Source organism: Varanus komodoensis, unplaced genomic scaffold (genome assembly GCF_004798865.1).
Source record: "Varanus komodoensis strain SLA01 unplaced genomic scaffold, ASM479886v1 scaffold3, whole genome shotgun sequence".
In the NCBI taxonomy this organism is placed as follows: Eukaryota; Metazoa; Chordata; class Lepidosauria; order Squamata; family Varanidae; genus Varanus; species Varanus komodoensis.
Window position 1 is genome coordinate 34,646,730 of NW_025335761.1, and position 21,891 is coordinate 34,668,620.

At 41.9% G+C, this 21,891-nt stretch overlaps 1 protein-coding gene across 4 annotated transcripts in view; it reads right to left on the bottom strand.

Moving 5' to 3' along the window:
* The window catches only part of ABCD4 (ATP binding cassette subfamily D member 4), a 29,427-nt gene extending 17,051 nt beyond the window's left edge, over positions 1-12,376 (bottom strand). Inside the window, exons 1-7 of one of the 4 annotated variants that reach the window (XR_006415384.1) lie at positions 11,955-12,376; positions 7,664-7,788; positions 7,415-7,542; positions 5,218-5,357; positions 3,434-3,550; positions 1,270-1,395; positions 674-724 (exon numbers count right to left, since the gene is read on the bottom strand). Coding sequence is in view for 3 of the 4 variants with exons in the window: in XM_044436796.1 (XP_044292731.1) it covers positions 674-724; positions 1,270-1,395; positions 3,434-3,550; positions 5,218-5,357; positions 7,415-7,542; positions 7,664-7,788; positions 11,955-11,989 (722 nt within the window). In the remaining variant the exon portion in view is untranslated. The remainder of the gene's footprint in view (positions 1-673; positions 725-1,269; positions 1,396-3,433; positions 3,551-5,217; positions 5,358-7,414; positions 7,543-7,663; positions 7,789-11,954) is intronic. The other 3 variants (XM_044436796.1, XM_044436797.1, XM_044436798.1) reach the window with 3 other exon arrangements.
* Between the last annotated feature and the right edge of the window lie 9,515 nt (positions 12,377-21,891).

A 21,891-nucleotide genomic window follows, 5' to 3' on the forward strand; every position in this document is an offset into this window, starting at 1 on the left:
AGGCTATTTGTTCTGAGGGGATTAAATTAGAGGAATGAACTGAAATGAATGAAGGAGGAATGAGGGGAAAGTGATTATTTTCATTAACACAGGCCTGGTGGAAGAAAGTGGAGCTAACATTAAAATGGAAGGAGAATGGATTTCTTAAAGTCTTTCATAATAGCATATTTGGCCTTTGAATACTTTTTAGAGCACAGGGCAATGATACATGCTCCTGAATACAGCAGGAAGGGAAAGAACAGGTGCGTGTTCTGACATGCATGGCCCTTTGCAACTTTTGTGCTGGATGCCTACTCAACTTAATTTGTTGAGACCATAAAACGGCCTTCCTCAGCAAAGTGCCTTCCAAATGTGCTGGACAACTCACATCATGCTTGGGCAGCATTGATGGGCACTGGGTTGGTACGTTACGTACGACATATACAGCTTTTGTTTTGCTTTTTCTTTAAGAAAGTAACATAGCCTACCACAGGAGTTATCCTTGTCCTGTGATACAGGAGTATCAGGTATTAGGAAGCCCTGGGCAGTAGAAACAGAAGAGAGCTTGAATGCCTAGGAAAGAGCTGCAGGCAAGTGAAGATAGAAGCAGGCACCTGTACATACTTCTTCCTTTGCTTCCAAGACCCAAAAGGTGTTACAAGATGAGCTATTAAGAAGAGAAGCATAGTCTTACCTGTAGAAAGCAGCAGATTCAGCATTCACCCGTAGCTGCATATGCTTAAACCTGTGGAAAGCAAAGAAAATAATTCACTTCAGTGTGATCATTCCTTGGACTAGCCAGAGGTGGACAATTTGGGGCCTACCAGATGATATTGGGGTTTCAAGTCCTATCATTCTAATCAGTATAGCCAATGATGTTGGAAATTGTCATCCTGCAACATTAGAAGGGCTACAAGTTGCCCACGCCTGGATCAGATGATCAGCATCTTTCCAAAATCCATTTGTATTTCTGCCATAGCATAATTGTTCATTCAGACATAGGCAGGAGAACAGACACAAAGCAGCATCAGAAGTCAAAAGGTGAAGCAGGCAGGGACATGGGGTAAGCATGCTGATCAGCAGTCTGATTGGGTCTGGAATTGCCTCTTCCATCCATAAAGGCATCCAGGCTCTTGCCTATCTCCCAACATGGTTTATATCAAGGATTTACTCAACATAAATCACAACCAATATTTGGGCACCATAGTATGGTAGCCACAGAGGACTGTGGCTGCCATACAATTTTGGGCTACAGTCAAATCAATTACAAAACCTGTTGAATACATTCACCTGAAATCACCTTCCAGCTTCTCTTGGTGCACCAGTTTTGAAACAATGGGGCTCATTAGGATTTTGTTGACAATGGTCCCAATGATAAAATATCCAAAGATACTCAGTGGGCCCAGCCAGCCAGTACTAAAAGGAAGAAATTGAGAGAGGTTTACAAATGTGGCTATGTAAGACTACATATCAATCTGTCAGAAGCTAATCTATGCTACAGTTCAGATGGCACAGACATATCATGCTTTGCTATAAGTTTATTCAGACATTTTGTGTCAGTGTGTGTCATAGTAAGTAGATCCATTTTAAATTGGAGGAAAAGCAATTCACTATGCCCTAGTCCAGTTGAGGTTTGATGGCTGCAATATTGTTTCAAGAAGCCTATTAACTGCCCCAAATTCCACAAAAGAGAAATCATTACTGCAGAGTAAACCTTGCTGAGGTTTTCTTCTATCAAACAACATTTGTGCTTTTCTGAACAAAGAGTGACCTTTTGATCCAAATCCATGTTCCCCCAAACTGGCACCCTCCAGAAGTGGAAAGCAGATCTAAATTGAAGTAGGAGAGATTCTTCCACCTGGAAATATTAGCTCATTGTCCTGCCCCTCCCCATTCCCTTCCAATTTTGCTATCTAGCCATGCACTTACATATGCTATTCCCAAAGATACAATGACATTCAGAAAACATTTTAAGTTGCTGGAACTAAAGCATGCCATGTACCCTCATGAGCTTTCCTCCTCCTCCTCCCATGACCTCACCTCAGTACCCAATGAATACAATTTATGTCTGAGGGCTGGGCATTACAAAACAAGTAGGTTTGATGATATGGAAAATCAGAGGGGATACACAAACACAACAGCCCCGTTATTTATATGAACCCCCCCCTCCAAATGGCGGAGAGGGTTTGCTTGTGGTGCCGGAAAACTTGAAACAATTGAACATGTTATTTTTTATTGCCCATTTTATCTAAAAATATGGACCAAGTTTATTTCCCATCTCTTTAGAAGGTGGCCAGGAAACTTCTTATAGGCATCAATGCCCAGTTCACAGTTTGTTGTGCTAGGTTTTTCGCAGCTGCCTGTAAGATCCACAAAGATATTGTAGGAAATGTTTCAAAATTTTAATTAGATATTGCAACAGGCAATTTTAATCAATTTGATATCATTTGTCTACTATTATTTTGCCTCTTAATAGTTGGAATATCTTAACTTATGGTCATACTTTGTACATTGTTTTTTTTAAAAGGGCAATCTAGTCACTGACCATAATACACTGTGACGTTATACCCTGTTGTTTCCACATCATTTCCCCTATTGTCTTGCTCTCTCACATCCAGAAGTTCCATTGCTCTGATCTTGAGTTCTCCTTCCCTAGATCTATATCGCTTTTCACTCTAACACATGCCCCATATTGCCTCCCCCTCTCCAGCTCATTCAACTGTCTATCTCCCTAACCATCTTCCCCGTTCCTTCAATTCACAGCACTGTGTGCAGACAGACAGGTGTTCTTGGTGGCCTGGCTCAGCCCTGGGGATCTCTTCCCCTAGACCAGGGGTCGGCAACCTTTAACATTCAAAGAGCCATTTGGACCCATTTCCCACACAAAAGAAAACACCAGGAGCCGCAAAATCCTTTGGACATCTAAAATGAAGATAACACTGCATATATCGTTTTTTACTTTAATGCTATGCATATCTTCATTATGATTTAGCTGCGGCTCTTGTTCAGTCACTAAAAACTGTTATTTTTAATCTTACATTATAAACTAGTAGGACTCCTTTCATATATTTTGAATAGGAGAACAGCTTCCTGAAGAGTCAAAGTCAGTGCTAAAGGGCTGCATGCATTAAACAGCAAACCCCATAAGTTCGTCAGCAGTAAAAGCAAATGAATCTACCCACTTATCATTATATGGTTTCTTTTCTTTTCAGCAGTTTTCTGTAACATGAGAGCCTGCAGGAAGTTTGTTTAGCAGAGGAATGTAGAGATTTACTTAACTAGCTGATTTATTTAACTAGCTAGGGGCTGCGTTCCTGAGTGGAGCTTCGAGCAGATCAGCGGCTGTGCCAGTGCGTGTTTTGAGTGACGGAGCAGCAGCAGAGGGGTTCAAGAGCCACGTGCGGCTCCAGAGCCGCGGGTTGCCAACCCTGCCCTAGACTGAGACTGCTCTTACCTGTAAAAGCACTGATAGGTGTAATAAACAAGGGTGAAGGGTGAGATGATCAGCTTACTGGCCATGGAGCTCAGCTCTCTGCAGAACCTCTCCACATCCTGACTGATTCGCTGGTCTCTGCTCAGTAAAGAGAGAGCTGAAATTGGTATATGCCACAATGATGCTAACGGCAATACAGAAAATTGAATATATTTGGAACAACAGTTTATTCATGGAATGGAACAATGATCTAATTTTAGGGCTAATGGCTGCTTTCTTTTTCTAATGTATAGCTTGCACACAACTGCTGAGCAACAGTGTATTTCCAGTCAGATACCAACTTGGCTACTGGTGCTTACTGGGAAACTCTATTTTCTTCTTGCTCTGATATGACAGAGCCCACCCTCCAACACAAAATGTGCATAGTTATCTCTGCTGTACGGACAAGGATTTAGAAGGAGGAAACCAGCTTCTATACAGCATAGGATAGGCTTCCCCAACACAGTGACTTCCACATATTTTGGCCTACAACTCACAGCATTCCTAAGCACTGTCATGCTTGCTAAGGCTGATGGGAATTGGAATCCAAAACATCTAGAAGGCACCAGGTTTGAGATAGCTGGTGTAAGGAGTCCAGTTGTAAAGTACAATGGTCAAGTCATTTTCTACTTTGTATGCACCGTATTTTATTTAATATACGGTGAGCTGCCCAGATAACAGGGCTCTGTGAATTACCACAGAATTATAACAAGATATATAAAAAGATAATTGTAAAACATTATAAAATAAATAAATCAATCAAAATTTTACCTTACGTCTACTGGAAATGTACAACAAACCAGTATGCCTGTACCAACAAACTTGAAAGGGTTGCCACCATGTAAGTATTAATATCTCTTAGCCTCCAGATGTGAGACTACAGGTTTATATATAGGAAGAAAGACAGACTCCTCTTTCAGAGCTTCCTTCCTTTTAAAGTCCTTAAAAATTAAGAAGTGTAGTCTATGAAACTGCATCTTTAGCTGTTCCTGGCTATTCCTCCAATTACTCTGGTGAAAACCCTGCATATAAAGCAAGTGTTAAGCTGTAATCCTGTATCATTTTACCCTGAATTCAGAGGAACTTACTACTGAATAGCAGCTTACAGAATTGCACTGGTGCCCAGGAAATGATTCCATATACAGGAGGGTGCAAAAGTAGGTATACAGTTATAAGAGTTATACAGAGTTCCTCACCCTGCGCCAAAGTGTGCTTGAGTGTAGAAACCAGACTACAGAAATGTGTAAATGCTGAAGGCCAGCAATTTGAGCACTTAAGAGATGGTACTTAATTGCAATGTATGTCATCCTTAATAAAGCTATTGTTTTTACATAATAAAAACTGTATACCTACTTTTGCACCCCTCTGTATATCAGGTAGCATTTTAGTTGGGAGTATATTTTAACAAAAAAACCCCCCTCTAAATCCTCTAAAGCAAAAACTGTACTGGCTTTTAACATATTTGAACTTTTTGACATCTTATTGCTCTATCCATCTCTTTATATATTTCCCCCAATAGAAATTCCATATGGACAAAATAATTATTGATTTTTTTTTGTATTTTAGTTTTTACAGTTTAGCTTACTTCAAATATAGTGTGTGGAGGACAGGACAGACAGCACATGATAAAAAACAAAAGCAAATTAAATGATCTCTTTAACCACTAATCCTTAATCAGGACGTGTCTATGGACATCTAGAGGAGAGAAAAAAGGAGGACTAGCTACGTCTGTACAGCAGAAGCCTGTAGGCTACAGACAAACTTACGGATTATCAATTTCCTGATGCAGCACATTCAAGATATAATACACCTGACCCTGAAAGTAGTAACCATGGAGGTATTCAGTGAGAGTCTTTCTCCAGCTCACATACATGAGCTTACAGATGAACTGGTCGAAACTCTTAAGCTGAGAAAGAGAAGAGAGAGAAGTGAAACTCAAAAATGGGGAAAGGGAGAATGACAGTGAGACAGAAATACTCAGCTAAGGAAATTCCTCTGGTCAAATGGCTGGAGGAGTCCCAGGCTCTCCTTCTGGCAGAAAGCAGTGGACTCCGCTCTCAGCAATCCCCAAGGAGTCATCTGCAGCGGAATTCTAACACAGGGCACTTCACTACTTACTTAATGCAGTGGTGACAAACCCATCACAACAAGTTCACAGTTTCATGCAACACCATTGTGATGTGCACTAAGTACAGGTTCAGTGCAAAAGCACCTCCACCTCAAGGTAACTGAGCATAGTTTCACCTCTAGATAGCCGAGCAGGTAACAGCATAGCCCTGGAGATACTTAGCAGCAATTTAGGTCTTCTCAAATCTATAGCTCACTCTGAGGACCCTCCAACTTCTGCTCAAGCATGTCACAGCTACCATTCCCTGTGCCACTTGTTGCAGACATGCTGCAGGTTGGCCACCAGGGTCTTAACATATTAAGGCTGACTAAATGTGACTGAATGATACAATACCTTCAGCCACTGTTATGGCATGTAATAGTTTGTACAGCTGCCTATACTGTGAATCATAAAACGTATGGCAGGCTGAACTACCAGAGATCAACTTCCATTAGCAAGGATTTCCTAATTCTGAGCAGGAGCTCTGCTCAAGTCAACTGATTTGCAGTATTATATGCATTCCCTCTTACCGCTCATACAAGAAGTCCATTCCCCTAAAATTAATTATTTAACTTGGAAGAATTAGCCACAGAAATAGCTTTTACTGAAAGGAAAAAAATGACCCTTCACCTATCAATATATTAATCTATATCTGCATCTGTATCTATTTCCAATATATTAATCTATATCTGCATCTGTATCTATTTCTATGACATGTATACATTCGTATATATGTATGTATATGAATGTATACAATTGCATAAAGCAGAGATGGAGAACCTTGGACCCTCAGGTATTCCCCATTGAGCCTGGCAAGTTCTTCTTTTGGCCTTACCCCCTCTTGCCTGGAGGGAAAAGCTATTATCACCAAACAGCAGGGGAATGGGGATAATCTTTTTCCTTTAGGGTTGAAAAAGGCTCTCTTTCTCTCTTTTTCTCAGAAAAAGGCTCTTTCTCAGAGATAAATGTTTTCTCTGCTGGAGAAAACATTTATCTCTGGTCACATCGCTCCCCCCTGCAAGGCAGAGACAGGGGAGTTCTGCTTCTTGCAGAGGCTTGGATGGCTTACTTCTGAGTAGACATGATCGTGTTTGCTTCTGAATAGACATGCATAGGCATAGTGTTTGGGGTGCTATTTGCCCACTTCTGATACTTCTGGCCTAGAAATGTTTCCTACCATTGCTTTAGATAGCACTTGCCTGCCTTATGTAATGTTTTCTAGTAAATTCATATAAGTATGTATATTTGCAGCTTGGTGTTTTTTCATACAGGTAGCACTAAGAATAATTTAGAAGCATGTAGTTCAAAATAAATTAAGAAAATGGTTTCCTACTTTTGTAAACCATCATGGGGATACAAGCTGTGTGAGAATGAAAGGCATATGCATATATTTCTCTCATCATCAACACAAGCAGATTCTAAGGGGGCAAAGACCAAAAATTATTTAGCCCAGTAAGAAGGTATACATATTATGTTGCTAAGTCTACAGATCTCTGTTCAAATACAGAGGAACCTGTCTGTTTACTTTTGAGAATAATGGTCAAACTATATGTTATATTAAATCACACTTTTTAAAAAATTGCTTACAGGAAATACAAAGAGTAAGTTTGGGTGGGCCTGATCCAGACTGAGGAGTGTCTGACTGGGACTCCGCTAACTACTTCTTCAGAATAAAAGTGGCAGCATGAAGCAAATTTTAAAAATTAATTAATGTACCATGGAGTTTGACCCTCAGGATAAACATATTCAAGTATGTTTAGGGCAAACCTGTATGAAAGATATCAAGTGCTCTAGCCTCCTTTCACACAACAACTACAAAAAGAGGCCATGCTGTTTTAAAAAGATATTTCTCTTACCACAGAGTTCAGGACAATGAGAACCAGAGCAACTGCTGTCACTTTCTGGAATCCATAAATGTCTTTGTTGGCCAGAACTCCATAATACTGGCTGGGAATCAGTCCCACCTGGAAGATGATCAGCTGCTCTATGGGAGGTAAATAGGATGGTGGGGAGGAGAATTAATATTAAAAATGTGCTGATATAAGAGTTCACAGTGCATGGCAGAAGGAAGCTCTCAGTACCTTCTTAGCTGTCTTCCCACTTACCCAGCAGTGCAACTACAAGCAAGGTTAGGAACATCAGCACATTCTTGGAGCAGCAAGAAGGAAATAAAATTGCCTGAATCTTTAGAAAACGCCAGAGGAACTGCCAGTCTAGCTGGGGCCGGGGCCTGCAAGAGATCCATACAAGGACAGCAGTGATATAATCAAGCAAACATTGCCACACAAACAACCAGCTATTTGCAAATCAGATTACTACCATGAAAGACAAATTAAATTCTGGAATACTCCCTGTAGAGCAGGAATGGAAATGTTTAGCGGTGGAGTGCGGGGGGGGGGGGGGATCATTCTGATAAGTATGAAGAATCTTCTTCACGTTTGGTAAGAAATTTCCCCTGAAGACCAGAGGTAGCATCAATAGACCAAAGGGCTACAGAAAATGGAAGCAAAACTTTGTTGTCTTGAGTCCATGCTCCAGAGTCCATGAAGGGGACACAGGATGATCTCTGGATGGGCAGAAACAGCCATAACCTTCAGGCACACAGGACATATATGAAGTGATAAGGGAGACTCAGGTAATGAGAAACTACAAGTAACAAGCATAGTTTTAACTGGTAAAGGCTGGAGCATCAGCAAATGTTAATTGGTAGAAATAGTTGCGAGCAGGTGTATTAAGAATACTTGTACTGTGGGCAAATTATAGCCAACCAAAGCTTCTGACATCCTTTGTGTGGAAAGCTATATAAATGATGTGAAAAGTTTGAATGGGCTCTCTGCAACTGTGAGATGCAGGGAACCTTTATTTTGCAAAATCCCCCCCTTTTTTTTACTCTTACTCCTTTGTTGTGTATGATTGTGCTAGCATGCCAAGGCAGCACCCCATTGCAGTGTGACAAGGAAGTACTAGAAGGCATTTTTACAGAGATATTTGTATCCCTGCCCTTCCTTCCATCAGGCTCCTGCACTGTAGATGGGGAATATGGAAAAACCAGCATTCTGCACAGTGGCAAAGAAAGTCCCACATATACCAGTAGAATAGTTTAAAAAAAAATCTACCAGAATTTATTTATTTATTTATTTATCCATCCATGCAATTTGGATAGCTTGATCTTTCAGCTAATTTGCTGGGGTGAGTATTAAAACTTCCATAAACTAAACTTCAACTCAATCTTTTTTGCTACAGCTCCTTTTCTTCACTTGTTTCTTACTTCTTTAAGAAACTTGCACCAACAGCATCCAGGAAAACATCCCTATCAGATTTGCCACATATACTGAGTCTGTTAAATTACTTCCAATCCTGAAATAAGACAGGAAATAATCCATTCTCTGCTGTTCTTTAACCACACGGCTAGAACATGCTTGAGGGATAAATAATCTATTTAATGCATGGGTCCTCAAACTACGGCCACGTGTGGGGAGGCAGCAGTTCGCTTGCTCGAAAATGATCTGCAAGCGAGCAAGCCGCTACCATGTGCCCGCCTTGCAGTGCGTGCCCACCGCTGCCTCGCCTCGCCGCGCACCCACCTGCACCTTACCTTACCTCTCCTCGCCATGCATCCTGCCCCAGCACGCCGCCCACACTGCTGGCACCACCTTTCCGGCCCGCGGCCAGCTCTGGCACCTTTCAACTGGCCCTCTGGTGAAAAAGTTTGAGGACCCCTGATTTAATGTGATCTAAGGTAGAGTATGCACCCTTAAGGCATTTATCCTCTATCCCAGTGATGTGCTCTTAATTCCTCCCTGGATGCTGCTACAGCTTTTCTCAAAGATTTACAGCAGATTATTTTCATTGTAACACTGCAGGGTGGTGGCAGCTAATAGGCCAAGCTGTGGATCAGGGGAAAGGGGTCAAATAAGACCTGCAACCCCAACTCCCAGCTGGAAAATGCAGGAGGAATGTTGCAGGACTATTCAAGCAAGCCCTGCCTCTGAAACTGTGTCCTGAATGTTTAGAAAATAACTGATTTTATTTTAGAAGACTTGCTGATAAAGCTACTGCAAAATTACTAGCCCACTTCTCTTAAAATAAGATTCCTTATTATGACAGAGAAATGCTAAATTTTAATGACAAGCAAGAATTTGAAAATGAAAGTGAAAGTAAAGGTTCACTATGAATTCTGCTTTATTTTGCCACAATAAGTTTAATTGGTATTAAAAATGAATGAAGATGAACTGGATGGTATTCAAAGATAAAATGCTCACAAACAGGTATGAAACTGTATAATTCCAGCTCAAAAGTATAGAAAGCTTTTGCCTATCAATGAATGAGGAAAGCATGTTGCATAAAATATGCACATCAAAACCTTGATATCACATATTAAAAATATATAGAAAAATGAATAAACTTTGATTTAGTCAGGACATTTTGAATAAGAAGGTACCTTCTTGAAGATATAATTTTAAAAATTAATCTAATTTAATTACCCATATATACATGAGCCTTTTTTTTTAGTGTTCTGACCTGACAGGTATATTTAATAACAATGATATAATTAAGAGTACAAACCCTAATTTCTGAGACATAATAGTAGCTATGAAGTAATTTTTACATAGAATGTTAAGTACACCCTGTCAGCTATTCAAAATTGAATAGGAAACTTGGTACCGAGAATAAGAGCTCTTCCTTTTAAGACATTACATTAATAAAAGCAGTTAGAAAGACTTGTCTGACATGGTGCCTGGCGTTAGACTGCAGCTCTCATAATTCCCACGCAGCATGGCCCATAGGAATTATGTAGCATGTTCTAAGAATTATGGCAGCCACAGTCCCAACACATTTGAGGGCACCCATCTGGAGAAGCCTGCAGGAAGGGTTGCTATTTGCTTCAGAGACGCAAAGGGTTACTATTTGCTTCTGCAGAAGGTGGCCTTACGTGGGTAGCTGGTTTGCCATGTGTGTACAGGGTCCCAGACTAGATGGACCCTTGGTCTGATCCAGTGTGATTTTTTATGTTCTTAATGCAGCTGACATGTGCTCTGGGTATCTAAGGGTCTACCAATCTTTCTATGAATCTGCCAGAGTTCTAACATCTGCAGGACAGTCCTATGTGATGGCACTATGACCCACAGAGGTGCATTTATCTGCCATGTGTTGACCCCAAACTGTAGAAAAGGTTTTCCCAAGAGCTATAGTTGGGCCCTACTCACTTTAAGCTAATGTTTTAAGTCACATTCCTATGCAAGTTTGGGAAGAAAAAGAAAAGAGACTTAAATCTCCCAGCATGCACAAACTAAGTACCTAAACATATCCTTGCTTGCACCCTTAATTTTTTTCTTCCATTTTTAATGTTCTTGTTGTAAGACTTTAATTTTAAATTGTTGAATGCTGCCAGTAATGGCTTTTTGACAGATATGCAACTTGGCAAAGAATAAGCAACAAAATTGGTTGTTTATTATTTTTATTTATTTAGAGCCAGTGTGGTCAAGTGCTTAAGGGTGTGGGACTGAGACTCAGGTTTCTAGTCATAGAGCTCAGTGGGTAACTTTGAGCCAGGCACAAACTTTCAGCCCAACATACCCCACAGTGTTGTTATGAGGATAATACTGAGAGGAGGAGAAAGAGAATTATGTAAGCTTCCTTGAGCCCCCTGGAAGGAAAGCAGGCAGTATATGAGAAATTAAAAAAATTTTAATTTTGTTTTATATTCTGTTTTAATTAAGTTTAATTCTATATTTTAATTGTCAGTCACATTGATCACCATTCTTTAGCAGAAAGGCGGGGCAGAAATAAAATAAATACATAAATAAAACTGTGGTTCTGGAAAACTTCTACCATAATAATTGTTCTACATTGTGTTGGTCTTCCTTATGACCTCCACCAATTCGTTTTCTCCCTCTGAGCCACCAGGAGCAGCTCTCACGTCTTTTTGCCCCAGCAATAGTGTAAAGTACAGGTAATGCCAGGTAAAGATTCGGGGCTCTGGCTCACAGGAACAACAAAAGAAGGCACATATTAGCATATGCAAATTCACATAGTCTTTAAATGCTTTGTGCATCTTCAAAAACCCCGTCTTCCAAGCAGACCCATATTTGTAATGGGGTTGCTGGAGAGTGGGAAGAGCATCTGTTTTCAGGAAAAATTCTCAGGCAAAAAGAGCACCAGGAGGGGGCAGCAAGGCAGCTAATCCAGGGAAGGGGATGCAAGAGAGATCCCCAGGGCCCCTGTGCCTCTTCTGCAGCAAGGGCCCACGGGCAGCAAGCGGAGGGCCAGACTCAAGGTTCCTAATGAGTGCTTCAGGGCTCCACGCCGAGCGAGCCGTCCTCTAACACCGCCGCTCTTTGCCTCGTTCCCCGCGCGCTCCCACCCCATCCACTGTGGTCAACCCAAATTGCTCACCGGTCGCTCCCTGGCGCCGCTGTCCCGGGAGCCATGAATTAGCAGAGACCGCAAACCGAGGCTCGCCAAACTCCCGAGCCGGAATCGCACGCAGCAGAGCAAGGTCCACGGGAATCGCATCCGCCTCCAGGGCTTTGCTCTGGTCCCGCCTCACACAAAGTGTTGATGAATATTCATATCCTCTCTGGAATATTCATAACAGCCCAACAGTGAGCACAGAGCCCATTACACGACTGGGACAGAGCGGCCGCCTTCGATGGTCATGGGAGGAGGGAGATAGAGCTGGGCAAACCCGGCTAGAGCAGCTCCACGGAAGGACGGCGGTGCCTGGGTTCTGAAAGGGGCGGAGTTCACTCCGCCTCACGAGGGTTACAGAAGAGAAACTAAGAGCAATCCAATGACTTGAAAGCGGTTTCCCATTTCTATGGCTAAACCACGGTAATTGCTAACGCGGTTTCCATTAGAAATGACAGAGAGACTAGCCAGCGCGGGGACTCCCCTGCTCTAGAGCTGTGGCCGCCATAAAATGAAGCTATAATTCTGGTTCTCGGTTGCAGCCGAACTTTCCATGTGAGGGACAAATGAGGCGGAAGCCCTAAGAAGTTATTCGATTATGAAGTGGCAAGACCACCGAATTTCCCTAGCAAAGGCTTACTGATAAATACAACTGAATGGTGCTCTTAAGTTCTTGCTTTTTTCATCTCTTTTCATGGACTCACAGCTCAGCTTCCTAAATAATAAAAACCAACCCCCAATTCCATCCTCTGCAAAGCTTCCTCCAGCAACAGAACTCTCGGGGGGAAATGCACCCCTATTCAAGTTTATAGAGAGAAAAATTTAGAATTCCCAGCATGACGCATGGAATGGATATGATCCCAGCTATTTATTTCAAAGTAAAAAGACACTAGCTCCATCCCCGTCTTTTACCAAAGCAGAATGAAAATATTACAGCTGGATTAGAACGTTCGTATTATGCATCACTCTTGCCCCGCACATGGAAGGCTCTGCAAATAGTTATCGGAACCGGAAACAAGTTGCTCGTGGAATTCTTGTGCGGCTTCATGTTGAGAGACGGAGCGAGGGAGAGAGGGAGGGGAATTAAGACGAGCTCCTTCTACCGACCTAAACGTGCACTCGCAGTATTACGTCGAAGACCCAAGATGCAAGAAATTCTCAGTGATGTTCAGTGTAAGCCTTCCTTTTTTTATCTTGACATTTAGGGATCACAGGTTTTCTCACGAACTCTTTTCCCCGAACTTAATGAATAAAAAATTTGCATTCGTTCTTTTGACGCTTATAAAGTTGATGTTACCAGAAGGAAATTACGCAACATTGCTCTCTTCATCTTTAAAAATGGTGGTGGGCAGAGAGAATTCTTGTTTCGAGCAGTAGTAAATGTAAGTCCCAGTGATTACCGTTCCCAAAAATCTGAACTTCACATTTCTTAACGAAGGCTGCAGCCCTATTCACTTACTTGGGTAAATTCTGTTGAATTTAATGGGGTCCTACTTCTGAATCTTTAGCCCTATGGGTTAAAGTGTAAACTTCCCAAGGAGCCTTATGGCTGATAGGGCAGGATAAACGTCAAATAATTAAAAATCAACATGTGTGGGTTTATAATTTCAATTTTAGGAAAGTGGCACCCTTCTATCGAGATCTCAGCTATCTATAAGGGAAGTGGGAAGGATGGAGTGCACTGTTCTTAGTAACAGAAAAGTGGGCATTTCTAAATCCTTTTGTCTGTTATAGACAAGATGGACAGTTTCTCAGAGGTGGTCAGTGTGGTGCCAAAAGGTTCTTGTAGAGCTGTTTTTGCCTTTGCAGCTATTTTCCATCTTGGTTTTTACCACAAGAACAAATGAATGAAATTATTTACTGATAGGGTTCCCTAATTCTCAAAAATGTTGTTTGAGTATGTGTAGAGTAGATCACCTTTTCTCAGAAGGATATATTTTTAAAGGATCTAAGAGCACATAAACATGTGCAGAATGTCTTTGTTTGGCTGAGGGAATGCTCCTTCCTTGGGCCAAAACTGCTCACAAATGCCTAGAAACCTATCATGCTGCACCTTGTCCCTGCCTGAATGAATGGTGATGTTGATTCCATAAGTTCTGCAGTGTTTCAGGGAAGCTAGACAAAGATGGATGGAATCATTTAACTGAGAGAGGAATGGCTTGAACTGGGATCAGTATGAGCTCACCTGTATGGCAGCTGGGATATATGCTTATCTCCGCAAAATGATCAACAGTTTGGTGATAACTGGAAAAAACACTGACCTATGTTTCATTTAGCTGACCGGGACATGATGGGTGCATAGGACCTTTTTTCTGGCTATACATAGATAGGATTGCACCCTTGATGATTGTAAGCCCCCAAATTCAGGAGCTGATGTGCATCCTATCCATGGTGGGAGGAGAGGCAGAGGCAATCTGCTTCTCTGTCCTTGCACCCTGCGTTTTTTTCTTTTTTGTTTTTTTGCTAAACAGCCCTTTTTGCCCATCTTACTGGAGGTCTGTTGGACCAGGAGAGAAGGAGGCTGAAGAAGTCTCAGGCGACTCATATCCTGCCTCTCCTCCTTGCCCACTGAATTTCCTTTTACCTCTTTCCCTGAGGTCAAGTTCCTCACCTGGGAGAGCAGCCAGAACAGTTTTTTGTGATGCTGGCAGAGTGTGTGTGAATTTCCGCACTCTGATTTCCCCCTTCTTAGGCCGGAGCTCTGGCTCTATCCCTTAACATTTTTGGAACTGATCATTACCTTATGATTTCAGTTCAGGCTTTTATCCAACTTAGGTTTTTTTTTTGAGGAAAGGTGGGTATAATTATTTAAAATGAACAAAATACTAAATAGATTCCCTATTGCAGCATCAGACTTCCAATGCAGACTTCAGAGGCAGAGCAGGGAGGATTCAGGTCATATCACTTCTAAACAGAGTGTGAGATTTGTGCTTAATAACACAGCCTGAGGTCCTTTACACATGAACCCATGAGATAAGGTACATTACAGAGGAAGAGGAATGCTACCTTTGAAGAAAAATACTTGCTGTTATTCTCTACCCTACTCGCTATGTAGCATGTGGAGCATTTAACAGAAAAGGAGTTTGCACAGCAAGCCACTGCTATACAGTGTGCTGACTTTGGAGTTTGCCCCCCCCCCCCCCGGTGCCCCATCCCCTAGCTTCAGCATCCAGAAATAAATCCTGCAAATTGAGCCAGGCTCCCAGCTAAAAGCATTGTCATTTTTGTCAGAAATGTACATGCCCTCTGAAAAGCAACTTAGTTTGTCGCATTCCCCTTGCACCTAGACGAGCTTATAATAATGGTGTTCAGCTGATAGTAAATTCTCACCAATACACAGTGAGTAACCTTTGTTGCTGTGGATTATGCAGGTGTTGGTTGTCCTATGGAAAGTTTCTGCCATCCCTCTAAATTTTGTGGCATGTTCATGCACTGCCCTCCTGGCATGTCACACTGGGGAATGGAACCCGGAGAGAGCACTAACTATTTTTAACTGTTGGAACTGTTAGGGCAAGGTTGCCTTGGAAAGAGAAAACTGTTCACACTTTATTACTCTCAGATAATTATAGTGTATCAGGGCCCTTGTTATATTCCTTAGCATAATTATTCATTTTATCTATGTATTTTTACATATTTATTTTTAGCCCACTGCCTACAATTTTGCAGTGGGAGTCACAAATGCTCCACAGAGAGTCAGACGAACTAACAAAGCTTTCGGTGATATCATGGATTCTATCAAGGTGGTTTATTTCTGGATCACACAGAGATGCACAAAATGCTAGGAACCAACAGATGCAAGGATCATGGTCACTAGACATTGGATTTGAAGCCCTGATTTCCTCTTCACATCTTGTCTTGGTGGTATAGGACAGCTTTTGCTTCCCAAGCCTTTAGCCCATGCCAGAACTAAATGTGCTTTTCTCACCCACTTAGTAGTTTCACTCCTTCATCAAATCAGATCTTGCTCCTTTCAATTTTTTGCTTCCTCTTTATGTTGTTGCTCTGTCTCATCACTTAAAAAACAAATTAACACCCACTGTGGCTTCGGGCTCTTTCTAACACTATGAATTCCAATCATGTGAGTGCAGTTCTGATGTCTGAAGTAAAAATATGCAATGGATGTATTCCTGTTTCTCCTATGTATATATGGACCTTGTAAAAAGAGGGGACTGAATCCAGGATCTAGTCTGCTTTTTACAAAAATCTATGTGCAATATAATGCTGCAGGAAGATGTACATTAAGAATTAAAGAATGGGGTACCACTGAGCACAAGCTCAGCTCAGGAGTCTGTGAACCATACCAAAAGCAAGTTTTGAAAATCCTTCACACAAAGATTCCATTTTTTAACCCCAAATTTTTTTTTTCAAAAGCCTAATTTTGGATGCAATCCTATGCATGTTTATAGAGAGAAAAGGCATACCACTCCTAGTGTGCTCTGAGAGTGGTAGGCCTTTTCTCTCTATAAACATGCACAGGATTGCACATTTAGAGGGGAAAGGCAGTCATAAATCATCGCCCATTTTTGACAGAGTTTTTAAATTATTATTTTAAGTGAGTGCAGCCTTGTCTTGGCAATGGGAAGCCTCACCAGAGCAATGTCCTGGAAGGTGTCTGCTTTCAAAATGCATTATTTTTTATTTTATTATCTTTTGACAGCCATCAAAAGGTGAGCCGTCAAGAGAAACCAAAGCCATGAGTGATCTTTGCTTCTGACAAGGAGTGGCCAGTATATCACCACCTTTCACAGCAAGATCCTAAAGGCTTTATTTTGGGGACCTCTCTCTTGTCAGGTTTGTCACACTTTTTCAAGACTCCAAGTGCTTAGGAAGGTGGAAAAATACAAACCACCCCCTTTTACAGAAGCATGGAGATTTGACAGCTAGCTGTCAAAATTCTGGTTCATTTCAAAAGGATTTTTTGTTTTTTGAAAGGGCAATTCAGAGTTTTTTAAAGGGACATTTATTAATTAAAAAAATTAATAGAACCTTTCCTCAGCACATTGGTCTCAGAACAGTTTACATGTTTACCAGTATACTAATGGCTTGTGATCATGGTGATGAGGGAAGACAAGACAAGTCCTGCTACAAAGTCCCCTGTGATACTCACAGGAAGACTGTGGGGGAAGGAATAGGGAAGAACTCACAGTGGGCTCGATTGTTGGTTGGGTATATTCTGAATTGTTTGGGGAAGAACTAGCTCACTGCCAGAGCTGGTTAGTGTGAAATGCAAATCTACCCAGTACTGGAATCAGTGGGTCCATGTAACCAGCATGGGCAAGCGGGCACTGTTACAAGAGAATGTGCCAACAGGATGTTGAAGTAGTTAAGTTTTTGGTCTCATCCAGCACTGCTCTTTTATGCTCTTATTGCTTATTTATGAGAACAACTGGTCCTCAGACTGCCAGACAATAGATAAGGACAGATAAATATGGTGATATGGTACCCAAGACCCAGGAACTCCTTGGTTCAAATCATTCTACTGTCAGGGATTGACTGAGTAGTTTTGGATAACTCGTTTCTTAGCATCCATTCCGTATCTGTAATGTGTGATAATAATACTAACTTTCAGGGCCTACTTTACAGCATTCTTCAGGATTATATATATTCTAAGATGTTATTTCTTTAATAAAGTATTGGTACACCATTTTTCAGACAAAAAAGCCTCCCTGAGTGGCTTCCAAATGACTCAAAAAACAAGGTAGTCCATGCCATAAAGACAACTCAAATGAAGAAGGGAAGACAAGCAAGGAAGAAAAAACAAACCAGGATAGGCAACTTATGACTCTCCAGATGTTTTGACCTACATTGGTTATGCAGCCCTAGCCAGCATAACTAATGGTGAGGGAACATGACAACTGCAGGTCAAAATATCTGGAGGGCTGCAGATTGCTTTTATTTGAAGACAGATTGGCTACTGAATTTGTCAGATTAGAGCTAGTGAAATCAATAGGACTAAAGTTAGTCTTGAGAGCCATTATAGTGTAGTGGTTAAGAGTGTGGAACTGGGACTCAGGTGATCTGGGTTCTAGTCCCTGATCAGCCATAGAGCCAACTGGGTTCCTTTGGGCCAGTCATAGACTCTCAACCTAAACTACCTCACAGGGTTGTTGTGGGGATAAGACTGAAAGCACGAGGAGGAGGAGAATGTAAGCAGCTTTGAGTTTGTTATATGAAAAGAGTGATATATCAATCTAACAAATAAACAGTTCCCAGATTTCAAAGAGTTTACTCTTCAGTATGACTAAATCTGGATCTATCCCATGACATTATTGTTTAGTTATAAAATGTGGGTCCAGGACTACCCAAGCATAATGCTAGGATAGATTTACAAGATCTACAAGATACTTTTCAACCGCCATCCCAGTAGGGTTGACTTCAGGACCAGTAGCCCACTTTGCGTACAGCCAATGTGTGCTGAAGTGGAAATTGGTGCGTAAGTGGGGTTGACTGGTCTGCAACAGTCTGGAAGAATTTTCCCCAGTTCTCACAGAACTCAGCTAATTTCTTGATACATGTTGACTTTGAATGTATGAATGGATGCATGTTGTACTATATGCTCTCAGATGGCTGGATGCATGGCACTTGCTTAACAGTTGTGAACATTTAGTGGAGGCATTTGTTCTGCCTGCCTGGTCATTAAACTTCTGCAGTTGCGCAGACTCGCATTTGAGCTTCCAAGTCTGACCCAATTCTTTTGTATTCCCCATCTCTTTAGGAGATCAAGTCCCTTTGATATGCACAACCTGTTTGTGAAAAACTGGACTGCTCTGGATGACGCATCATCTCCTTGGAAGCTGAGGGATTTGACACACACAGTACATGCTGAGCTGCAATTGTCCATTCCAAACACTTCCCCACCAGCCCTTTTGTCTTTTCCATGCCAGCTAAAACACCTGCTGTGAGCTCCATTTAGTGTATAAGTTCCAAAAAATTTCCATGGCCCCTCCTGACACATCCAAATCCAAGAACAAAGGAAGAGAGCATTTTCTGGGCCTCTCTATCAGCTTTTCCTCCTCCCCCAGGAGCTGGAGTCCTAGACCCTTGGAGCCGAGCACAGTACCAACACATTTACATATTTTACAGCACAACACCCACCATCCCCACCCCCACCTCACACTTCATCAGTAAAGGGACTGTCTGTTGCAGGACATGCCCCAAGGCAAGGCTAAGGCATCAAACCTTCCCATGAAGTGCACAGTCCTGTTTATATCACCAGAAGCTTTGCATATCTGATGTGTTAACTACAGAGCAAACCAGAGCGCCTTCATGTTAATTATTATATTTAAAATCAGATAACAGCCATGCAAAATTGTTTTTAAATGTATTGTTCTCTCTCTCTCTCTCTCTCTCTCTCTCTCTCTCTCTCTCTCTCTCTCACACACACACACACACACACACATACACATTTAAATTTTGCAAAGAACCCATGAATCCTATGGATTTAAAGAACTATAATTGTATTTTTATTGATTTTTAATTTTGAGAGCTGCTTTGAAGGACTTCTGGCAGAAAAGCAGCTGATATACATCCATAAACTGCTTGTGTTTATATTTTCAAGGGAGAGTATGGAGGCTTGCTCAAAGATGTCAAGCCATCATGGCTTGTTTAAGCTGGATTGTTAATCATGCAAGCTAGAGTACATGAATTGCCAGGAATGGCATTACAATTGATTTTTAAAAAGCTGTTCAGCTATTCAGTGTTGCTTATTTCTTTTATTTACATCCCAGTTGTTCCTCTAAGGACATCAAAGTGTTGTACCTGGGCCTATACAGTGGTACCTTGGCTCACAAACTTAATCTATTCCAGGACTCTGGTCGTGACCCAAATCGGTTGTGAGCCAAGTTAAATTTCCCTATAAGGTTCAGTGTAAATAAGGTTAATCCGTTCTGTAACCATTTTTTTTTTTAATCAGAAAAATGTGAAGCAAAGTGACAAAGAACAACAAAGATTGCGGCCATCTCCCCCACCTCCCGAGCACAAATGTGGCCATCTCCCCGACCCCCCAGGACAACCGAGATCATGCCTGTCATTCCTGCATGGGCCCATCATCCAGGTGCACTGGGGGTGGGGGGAGAGACAGGTGCAATCATGGGCACACTGGGGGAGGGGGGGCATGAATGGGGTGCGCTGGGGGACAGAGAGGTGGGTGCAATCACGGCCATATCCCCACTCGGGGGGGGAGATGGCCGAGATTGCGCCCATCTATTCTGCAGGAGCGCGCCCGTGATCACGCATGTCTTACCTGCATGAATGCAACTGCGATTGTGGCCATCTCCCCACTCGAGGTTGGTGGGGAGATGGCTGCGATCTTGGTGGCCACCCAATGCGGAGTTTGCGACCCATGTCAAAATTTCATGAAATTTTTGTTTGTGACCCAATTTGGTCGTGAACCAAGGCGTTCGTGATCTGAGGTACCACTGTATACTTTATCCTCACAACAACCCTGTGAGATGGGCTACATTGATAGTGATTGAACCAAGGACATCCAATAAGCTTTAGTACTAAGTGATGATCTGAATCTGCACCTCTCCTGAATCTGCTAATTCTAATCACTATCCCATAAGGGTGGGCAGATGTCAGGCTTGCGGGATCTATGTTTATTTTTTAACCAGAATTTAGATTTGCTTCTGAGCCCAGGAATTTATTTTGAATCCCAGAACTTAACTAAGCCCACAATCCTTCTACATAAAATTCTGTGCCTTGTTACTCCAAGCTTTCCTCATTTTGGCAGTGGAATTTTTTTTTTCGTGGGAGGAGGATAATTTTGCTGCTGATGATACTGTCATATTTATGCAATGCCTTTTTATTGAATGGTGCCCAAGGTGGTCCATGTAATCCTCTTTCCCCCGCCAAAATGTGCGGGGAAGTTCACTGAAACTCAGTGACTGGCTCAACGTGACCAAGTGCATTTCACAGCTGAGTGGGGACTAAAACCAGGATCGCCAGCTCAGCATTTTGACCACTGTGTCCCTCTGGCTCTTCACCTGTTCATTGTTAAAAAGTTCAGCACCAGAAAGCCTTGTCCATCTACTGCAAATAACCCAGAGATCTATCAGTCAGTCCTAATCTACCTTCTGCTCAGTCTTGCTATACTGAACTAGATTTCCACTTAGTGGTGGCAGAAAGGATTGAAAAACATGTAGAGGTTTACGCAGCCTTCTAGAAATTACTGACTGGTGGAGAATTTCAGGTGTGTGTGTATTGAATTGCAGGTGGGATAGAAGATTCCTCTTGTCTTGGAGCATGCACAAGTGTTACTGAGTTTCAATTAGTGGTTCTCTTTCACCAGATTTCTCTGTCATTCTTTGTAGCTGATTATTTAAAGCACAATTACTTTATTAGAACCCTTTTTTGACATCTAGGGAATTTCTTACTTCACCAGTTGCTTTGCTATCACTCTTGGTCCAATAAAAGGAATCATTTGTATTATCTCAGAATATACCTGATAAATTCATTTCTACTCCTTTGAACAGTGGGAGGTGTGAAAGAAGAATGTTCCCAGGTTTCCATAGCATCTTTGGATGGAGCTGCAGATAACACAGGAAAGGAAAAGGAGTGCTCATCCCCTCCCAGAGCTGGGCCCCTGCTGGGTGTTGTCAACTTTTATGGGTAAGTGGGAGGGCAAAACAGTGTGAGGAATTCAGAAGGGAAGCACTTTGATCTTGACTTTGAACCTCTGACAGTTCCCAGCAATAGCTCTTGCCTCCCACACCCTCCTAAGGTTTTGTCTGCAGTCAAAGAAAAGGGTCCCGATAGGATTCCACTTGGGCAAGGAAGGAGCTGGTCTGTGGCTACTAAGCTTTTAGGAGTTTTAAAATTTATATTCCACTTTCCTTCAAAAACAGAACTCAGTGCAAATCACACTATTCATGCACATTCTTTCTGCATTGGTATACTAATGTCTGGTGTTTATCTGGTGAAA